The sequence below is a fragment of the Ursus americanus genome, chromosome 8 (genome assembly GCF_024610735.1).
Source record: "Ursus americanus isolate L20-20 chromosome 8, mUrsAme1.1.p, whole genome shotgun sequence".
NCBI lineage: Eukaryota > Metazoa > Chordata > Mammalia > Carnivora > Ursidae > Ursus > Ursus americanus.
The window spans coordinates 72,475,775-72,485,151 of NC_142134.1; the positions used below are offsets into that span (position 1 = coordinate 72,475,775).

The 9,377-nt window shown below is 48.4% G+C and overlaps 1 protein-coding gene across 3 annotated transcripts in view; it reads right to left on the bottom strand.

The window, feature by feature from the left end:
• CC2D2A (coiled-coil and C2 domain containing 2A) overlaps positions 1 to 9,377 on the bottom strand; it is a 129,391-nt gene that overhangs the window by 118,102 nt on the left and 1,912 nt on the right. For all 3 annotated transcript variants that reach the window (XM_087864267.1, XM_045771419.2, XM_087864266.1), the window contains exons 2-4: positions 5,708 to 5,766; positions 3,463 to 3,546; positions 1,451 to 1,574 (exon numbers count right to left, since the gene is read on the bottom strand). In XM_087864267.1, coding sequence (XP_087720393.1) covers positions 1,451 to 1,574; positions 3,463 to 3,546; positions 5,708 to 5,746 — 247 coding nt within the window. In that variant the 5' untranslated portion in view covers positions 5,747 to 5,766. The remainder of the gene's footprint in view (positions 1 to 1,450; positions 1,575 to 3,462; positions 3,547 to 5,707; positions 5,767 to 9,377) is intronic.

A 9,377-nucleotide genomic window follows, 5' to 3' on the forward strand; every position in this document is an offset into this window, starting at 1 on the left:
CGATTTAAAAATGACTACTTAATGGGGCTCCTGGGTGACTTGGTGGGTTAAACATCCGACTCTTGATTCTGGCTCCGGTCAGTATCTCAGGGTTGTGGGATTGAGCCCCACGTCGAGCTTGGCAATGGGCATGGAGTCTGCTGGAGATTCTCTCCCTCTGCCCCACACCCCCTCACGCAAGCTCTCTCTCTCCTTTTCAAATCATAAATAAATAAATAAATAAATAAAATCTTAAAAAAATAAAAAATATAAAAATAACTACTTAAATATTCAATAGTTGTGCTACGGACTGAATTGTGTCTCCGAAGAATTCATATGTTGAAATCCAACCCCTAATGTGACCGTATTTGGACAGAGGGCCTCTGAGGTGGTAATGGATCTTAAATGGGGTTATACAGTGGAACCCTGATACATAGGAGACATGTCTTTATAAACAGGGACACTCGAGCGAGGACACAGGGAGATGGCAGCCACCTATAAGGCAGGAAGAGAGGCCGTGCTGGGAACCCACCACCCAGGGACCCTGAGCTTGGACTACCAGCTTCCGCAATTACAGGAACATAAATGGCTGCCGTTTGAGCCACCCAGGCTACGGTATTTTGTTGTGGCAGCCTGACCTAAGACAAGTTGTAATCTTCAATAATGAGTAATTCTGAGCATTTCGAGAAAGAAGTGACTCTACAGGATAAAGGTTGGTTCTGTTTTCCTAATTTGTAACAGTCCTATGATATCATCGCTCTTAGACGGGAACCACATTTTTCTTAGGGTTGGACTTCAAATGAGTTTGCTTCCAAAGCCCTCTGGTTTCCAATAGTTACTTTATTCCCCAGCCCTGCTACAGGGAAACAGGGTAACAATTGTGTAATGATTACTTAACAACTGCAAAGTGTCCCACACCTTCTCCTCTTGTCTAATCCACTTTTCAGGAAAAGCAACAAGTAAGGGATAATCCTTTTCCCTACAATTGAGCAGCTAATAACGATGTCCTCGGTAGTGGAGGTTCTTGGAAGAAGGAAGAATGTGCATTTGTGTGTGGCGGGGGGGTGGGGGGTGGTAAGTGCAGGGGTCCTCAAGGGCCAAGACCATCGAGAGCCTCACAAGTTCCCTCATGTCTTGCAATGTCTGATTCAAGTCCCACTTCTTGGACTTGGGTGGCTTCCTAACCATTCACTTTCCCTTGAATTCCTATGAATTTGATCACCTGTACTATTTCTATTTCAAGTAATGCTTCCAAACTTATGCGGTTATATAAACATGTCCTGAAGCTATGTGTCTTGTCTCCTAGACAGATGCTACCCTAGAAAATTATCCACAGAGGTAGGGTGAAGTGGGTGGAGGGGTGGCAGCCACAGATGAGAAATAATACCCATTAAAAATCCCCATATGGCTCCGTGCTGATCACAGTAGGCAATTAATTAATCCTGGCTGAACTCAATGGGGGCACACTTACTCCGTGGGCCTCGACGGCTCGTCATGCTCAGGGAGCGAGTATCAGAATCTTCCTGCACCGGCTCCTGCTGGTGGCCCAGGTGGGGACTTTCAGACACCATTTCCTCGGGGCCAGCGGTGGGCAGCTGTGGGCAGAGGGTCAGAGGCTGTTACTCCCAGGGCTTCGGTTGTCTCAGATCCTGTCTGGGGATGAGGTGGGTCACTGAGCGAGGGGACAGACCTTAATACTATTCAGATCTAGATAACCGTGGTCCCATCACCTGTGTCAGAAAAGGGGTGCCAACCCTGAGTTTGTCTAAGAGGGTTCTTGTGAAATTACCGAGGCATCCCCAAATAAAATAAATGTTTCCACTCTTTCTATGTGTAATGTGCAGAGCTCTGCAGAAATTGGGTGGAAAAGGGAAGCAGGAAAGTCATGGCCAAACTATGTGATCCTGGATTATTCAGGGCAAAGACTAGCCTCTGGTGCCTTCCCCTGCTCCCCAAGGAGGGGAGGCTGGTGAGCAGGGTGGCAGCGGAGGCCAAGGCTGGGCCAAGGCTGAGCCACGGCGTTTGGGGCAGACAAAGGCTTGCCTCTGAACTCCGAGGAACTGTGGGACTTTGGGCAAGTTACTCAACGGCCTAGCTGCCTTCCTTCTATGTCTGTAAAAGAAGGGAGGTGAAAACAGCCCATTCACAGAGATGCTTGCTGCTTTCTATCAGGCCAGGTGCAAAGCACAGACATTGTGATTTAAATGAATGGCCTGGGCTGGAACTGAGGCTCCGACTTAAAAACAAAACAAAACAAAACAAAACAAAACAAAACAAAACAAAACAAACCATTCCCCCAAATGCCATTCTGAAGTGCCCCTGGGGTTAAGAAACAGTCCTCTGGATTTCTTGCAAAGCCCCCCAAACTGCTCCTGCTCCGTGGTCTGCAGTCTGGGCTCCTGCACGGTTTAGATCCAGGAGACATGCCTGGTATTAAGCTTGCCTCTCCATCCCTCCCTCTTTTTCCTGTCCCGTCTGTGCTCACACCCCGTAATAGCCTGTCACCTCTGCTCACTGTGCCTGTAGCCCTTGAGCTAAGGACTTGCACTCTTTCTGTCCGTGCTGGGTCCCCTGCCCCGGCTGCAGAGCCCCTGGGGGTCCTGTAGGAAGGGATTAAAGCTCCCTGAGTGGCCAGAAGGACTGGCCACGTGGCCAGCAGCGCCTCCCGTGCCCTGGCCCTCCCCTAGACTACTCCATCCCAGCTGCAGGAGCCGCAGAGGCCGCCCCTTGGCCGGTTGGCCCCAGCCAGAGTGTGCTGGGTAGGGTGCAGGGTGGGGTAGAGAGAGGGGGCTTCTCCCAGACTTCAGCTCCCCTGGTGCCTTCCCCACTTCCCCACCTCCCGGCTACCCTCTCCAGGCAGCTCCATCACGTGGCTGCTGGCTCAAAATGGCGCTTCCTCCCTTCCCTCCCCTGCTGGCATCTCCATTATTCCAAGCAAATTGCCTCTCGGCAAGATCTTCCTGCCTCCCCTTCTCTGAGGACAGGGGCTCCTGACCCTGGGAATTTATTTACCTTGAGAAGGCTGGTCTTGCAGGGGGATGGATGCTCCCAGTCAAGGAGGGTCACTCCTGTGGAGGAGAGCTGGGGGGTGGGGGGTGGGAGCCTCCGGTTTAGACTGAAGCTGAATTCGGGTTTGAAATTGGAGAAAGGGGGAGTTCCCCATGATTAGTAATCCTGCACTGCCATCTATCGCCAGCCTCAGTTCCTGGCCTTTGAGGACGACACTCAAAAGACTCCTCTGGTTTCTGGACTTCTCTCTCAGGAGATGCGAGGAACCTCGGAAGGAAAATGCCCAGGGTATCCAGCACGACCTCCTTATGAGGGTCACCTGTGAGGCCCCACACGGGTCCTACAACCAGCACCTTCCACCTGCATCCCTGCCTTTTCCAGGGAGCACCCCCAGGAGGAGGTGTGGTCCCTTGCAGGTGCGAGCACCTTGTCATCAGCCCCACGCACAGACACGTGGTCCCTAGCCCCACCTACCCTTTTCTTCCTTTTTTGTCTTGCAACCTTTGAGGTTTTCTTCTGTCTTCCCACACCTGTGTCCTCATCATTTTCGATGAACTCCTTTGAAAAAATGCAAAGGGAAGAGTCATCACTTGGTCTGCCTGTCAGCTGGGAAACAAAATCCAGTAAGAGAGGAAGAGGGGAGAATTTTAGGTATTAACATGAAAATGGCCATCTTGCTCCCTCCCTGTCCCAGATCCTCCTTTGTGCACACGACGTTCACTGTGCTTCCAGAGAGACTTCCTGGCCTCAAAACACATGATCTAATGATGGCCAAGGACAAGCGAATCTGCCAGGACAGCCGGTGTGTCCAGACGTAGGACCCCAGCACAGAAAGACCTTGGAATCAGACCTGGGGTTTCAAAGGCTGGGCTCCTTTGCAACCTCCCCTCCCCCCCAGCCTCAGTCTCAGGTCCAGAGTAATGAAGATACATGTTCAATCGCCATGAGGTTTCAATGTAAAGAAAATGTTTGCAGGTCTTTTTGAAAACGGAGAAACTCCTTCACGGTGTTAACTTTGTTTTCTTTTTCCACGTTACACTTTCTAAAGTTTTAGTTATAAAATGTTAAAGCCTAATGCTCTGAAGTGTCAAGCTTTAAACTTCTCTGGTCCTAGAGTTTTACAAACTGGGGCGCAATCACCTCTGGGTGTAAACAAGGTTGCAAGGTAACCCTGGAACCTCTCCCTGTTACACTGAATTCCTTAGAAAGGTGTTCAAAATGAAACTGGGATTTTTTTTTAAAGATTTTATTTATTTATTTGACAGAGAGGAGGAGCACACACAAGCAGAGGGAGCTGCAGGCAGGAGGAGAAAGAGAAGCCAACTCCCCCGCTGAGCGGTGAGCCTGATGCGGGGTCTGATCCCAGAACCCTGGGATCATGACTTGAGCTGAAGGCAGACACTAGCCAACTGAGCCACCCAGGCGCCACCCCCCACCTTTTTTATTTTCGTACTGAAGTAAACTTGGAACACAAAGGATAGATTTCAATGATATGATTTAAGATTTCAAAGAAACGTCATGCACGATGCTGAGCCAGTCTCCACCTGCACATCCCTGCCCTTGGTCGTCGAGCTCAGAGGTGGCAAGAACTTGGGTTGGCAGAGGGAACTGGGATCCCACCAAGCAAATGTGCATAACTTGGGCTTGTCTTTGTCCAAGGGACCTGATCTCCATGACTCATCCTCTGGGTGCAAGCGCCATTCTTACTCGGGCCTCACAATTCAGGGCCACCAGGTAGGGAGTATTCTTATGTTAGGAGTTGGCCGACTGAGATTATAGGATGTTGATAAGACCGAGGTGTGCAAATATGTTCCTTAACTCATGTCGAAGTTCTCACTGGCTTAGCATAGATTTCTGAGAAATTTGGGATTGTTTTGCTTTTTTTTTTTTTTTTTTTGCTTTCCAATAATGTTTTGATTCTCTGTCAGTGGAAAAGACACTGATTCTCTGTCAGTGTCTAGTAGGACTGCAAATTAGGTGGAATGTAAACTCCATGAAGGCACAGGGTTTTGTTTGCTGCTATAACCCCAGGGACCAGAGGCACAATGAATGTTTGTCGCATGAATGCAAAAGCAGATGTAGATTTATGTGGTTTGCCAGGACTTGATATCTTGCTTCAAGTGAGTGTGCATGGTTTTAGCTGCGTAATGCGTTCCTTCTGGCTTCAGAAGTACTCAATAGAAAACAGCCTATCTTCTCCGTTTCTGCCTCTGTGATCTCAAGTCAGTGGGCTCTGGAGCCAGGAGAGAAGCTAGGCTTGAGAGCAATAGCTCTCTGTTCTAAATCATGTTTAATGATGTTTTGTAAACGATCGGTTGGACATTGCAGGACTCCTTGAGACAGAGGATTTTATTAGCTGTTATAATCGACGATTATTACCTTCATTCTGAATTTCTCTACAAATCAATGTGCTTCAGCAGAGCTGACTCAGCAGCCGGTGGTAACTCAAAACCGCCATGTGTGGAAAGTCATGAAGCGGTGAGGACGCGGCTCCAGAGCATTCACAGAGAGGTGTGCCCCTGGAGAGCCTGCAAGGATGCATTTCCTACGCCGTCAGCCCCCATCCCCAGCACGCGCCTGACACAGCACCCTCTGCGTGCAGCAATAAATGCAATAAATGCTTGTTGCTGACCTAACGTCCTCACTCACAAACACTTGTGCCATGAGTGCCGTGCACACACAAACACACCTGTAGGGGAACATCTAAGCAACCACTCACCTCTGTAATTATTTTTACTTTTTCTTCCTTGGGATTCATTTTGGCTGCGATGGCTGCTCCTGGACAGGGGGGAGAAACACAAAACACAAGGAAGTCAGCCCTGTGAAAAATCAGCGACACATCTTTCTTACTACAGATACATATGAAGCTGACCTCGATGGTTAGTGAAGTCTTGGAGCTGAGTAGATGTTTCATTCCCAAGGAATATGTGCTTGCAGACCCAGACTGGTGGAAATGAGCCCCAGAGGAAACGGAAGGATGCCAGACCTTTCTGATCCCATGAGCTCGGCAATGAGCCTGGCCATGAACCTGGCGCCTCCATGCAGTGGGTGAGAGTGAGAAAAAGTTTGGCCCTCGGAGTCACAGGACCCTGGTGGGCATCCAGTTCATAGCTTCTCCTTTCCCCTCAAACCTCCGCCTTCCCACCCCTTCCTCACTCTCTCCCCTTGGCCTTGGTTCATTTCACTGAACAGAGAGATGACACCAGAGGGGGGTCTCCCACCCCCCGCCCCTCTCCCACCCTCCATTGTTTCCACTCACTATTGTGCCCATCCCTGCTCCCATCTAGGCTGGGACCTCAGCCTGTGCACCGGGCCCCATCACCTCCCTTCTCTGAGAACATGAGCTGACAACTTCCCCCTCTCTTCTGGATAATCACTTCTTCCTGCTGTATTGGCTCATTTCTCTCTGTGAACAAGCTGCTGCAATTGGCCCCTTCTTTAAAAGGGTTCTCTCTGGGGGCGCCTGGATGGCTCAGTGGGTTGAGCAACTGCCTTTGGCTCAGGTCATGATCCCAGGGTCCTGAGATGGAGCCCTGCATCAGCCTCCCTCCTCAGTGGGGAGTCTGCTTTTCCCTCTCCCTCTGTGTGCGCTCTCTCTCTCTCTCAAATCAATCATCAATCAAACAATCAATCTTCAAAAAATAACTAAAAGGGCTCTCTCTGGACTTCACTTCTCTTTCCAGCTAGTGCTCAATTTTTTAACCTTCTATAGGAAAGCTTCTCAAACCCTCTTTCTGAATCAGTTTGCTGGGCCGAGCACTCCCTGAAACTGCTCTTGTCAGGGTCTCCGGGGACCTTGCTTCGCCACATCTATGATCAATTCTCAGCGCTCATCTTATTTGAACCTCAGAGGCATTTAGTAACAAAAGTGACCCATCCCCTGCTTTTTTCTTGAAATGGTTTCTTCACTTGGCTTCTGGGATGTGTTTTTTCTTGGCGTTCCTCCTACACCCTTCAGACTCCTGGGCGGCTCTGTACCTGCCTGCAACTCTCCAATCACCACAAGAGGGGCTCCACTGTGCCCGTACTCATCTCATGGCGGTCTTACCCTGTCTCTTGGCTTTAAATGCAGCCCATTTCCTGATACTCCCCACACTTATATTCTCGGCCTACACACCTTCCCCGAGTTCCAGACTCATGTATCTGGATGCTTGATGGATACCTTCACTTGGCCTAACATGCCCCAGGTGAAGCTCCCTGTCATCACCCCCGAATCTGCTGCCAACTTCCTTGTTGCAATAAACAGAACTCATTTGTCTTAAGCCAGAAATCTTGGAGTCCTTGACTCCTCTGTGACTCTCACGACAGACTACATGCAATCCATGAAATCCCGCCAGCTTCACCTTCAAATTATATTGAGAATCCAACCTCTAAGCACCTCTAAGCATCTCAATCCACCTTTAAGCACTCCACTGTTATCACCCTGGTCAGGCACCATTGTCTCTCACATGGCCTCTTGTAAGACCCTCCTAACTTTTCTGCTTCCCACCTTGCTCACCTACTGTTTGTTCTTTGAAGAGAGTGAATTGTTTAAAATTCCAGTGCAATCATTGTCCTTCCTCCACTCAAAATCCAATGACTTCCTTTCTTCACAGAGTAAAATCCCAAACCCTTTCCATTGCCTACACGGCTCTGCATGATCTGCCCTTGAAGCCTCTGGCCTCAGGGCCTTTGCACTTGCTGTTCCCGCTGCCTAGAACCTCTCTTGCCCAAGATAACTGTACAGCTCCCTGTCTCTTTTAATTCCTTCAGGACCCTGCAGAGACCCTTCAGAGAAGTCCTCCCAGAACACTCCTAAGACAATGATAACCTGCCCCCCTCACCGTCCTGGAATTCCCTAACTACGTTATAATGACTTCTTTTTCCATAGTACTTATCACCACTCTACATATATATTTATTTGTTATGTCTGCCCTTTCCTGTTAGAATATAAGCTGCAAGAGGGCAGGGACCTTTGTTCGTTGTTTACTGCCAGAGCCTAAGAGTATGGCACACAGTAGACATTCAATAAATGTGTTTCAAACGAATGACTAAATCGCTATTTATTGGCTGCGTCTCCTGTGGCCACCTTCTGGAGCCCCTTGAAATCTTCATTGTCCCCTTTGGGCTGCCGCAAAGATCAAATGGGAGAACACAGGGAGAACCGCTGGGGCTCATGAATCATAAGCCCTTCCTAATATCCTGGGATCTGAATCTCAGCTGGGCCCTGTCATTGAAGCAGCTCATCTGAGGTGTTCAAGGTTGTCCTGACCCTGATGGGGAATTAGCATATTCAAGGGACACAAAGCATCTGAAAATCTGTGGTCTCCCCTCCAGACCTCCTTACAGGTTCCCAGAAGTGGTGGAAGGAGATCGATGACAGCAGCTCCAAAAATGAAAGGACAGAGGAGGTGATCCAGACAGAACGAGGGACAGAGAACAAGAACAGAATGCCGGAGGACGCGAGAGCTCTGTCGTGAACAACTCCGGTAATTAGGAGCTGGAAAAAGAGAACTGTGATGTATTTTAGGAAAGAAAAAATCTTTCTCAATAAAGACACACACACAAAAAAGTTATATGTGAAACAGAAGTAAAAGTGAAAAATGTAACAGAGTTGATTTTTTTCTCCTCATTCTTTCCTGATCATTACCTTTGAATGAGTTTCTCAGGAAATCAAATGACATCAAAATTTATTTTTTCGTGAGCACAGTTCCTAAGAAAAGATAAATCAGTACTGCCCAACTTTAATATGCAGCTTCATCACCAAATGCATTGAGCACTTGTTAATAGATTCCTATTGGCATCATCAAAATAAGAGCCATAATTTACCGCAGACTCACTCTGTGCTCTCTCTAGATGGATGCTACCCCAAGCCTTACGACAGCTCTGTTGTACATGCCTCAGTTCCCCTGGGGGGGACGAAAGCTTCCTCTGAGGTTAGCCTCTGGCAAGTTACACGCTTTGTCCAAGGTTATAGTCATTAAATGTCACATTCGGAATGTGACCCCAAGACTTGGTGATTCCCCAGGCCTCCCCATGCCGCTCTACCTCTCTGTCCCACCGTGTGTTCCTGCTTTTGTAATGATGTCAGTGGCTAGTGTATGCTAGTCCGCTATCCTGGAAATATGTACAACTGAAAACTGCAGAGTATTGCCCCAGTGAGAAAGGGCTTTGGCTACTTTAGGTCAATGATTTATTTAACTTAGTGCAGAAATCCAAAGACATTTTTCTAGGAAAGTACTGATCCCTTCATCCAAACAAATGGACTGTCTCTGAGAGTCATGAGTGGGTCAGAGTCATATCCAGAGGACCCTGTGACAAATTCTACGGGATGTAGGGAAAAGAATGAAGGTATATGATATGAGATGCATTGTATATATCCTTGGGCTGCTTAAAAAATAACACAGTAT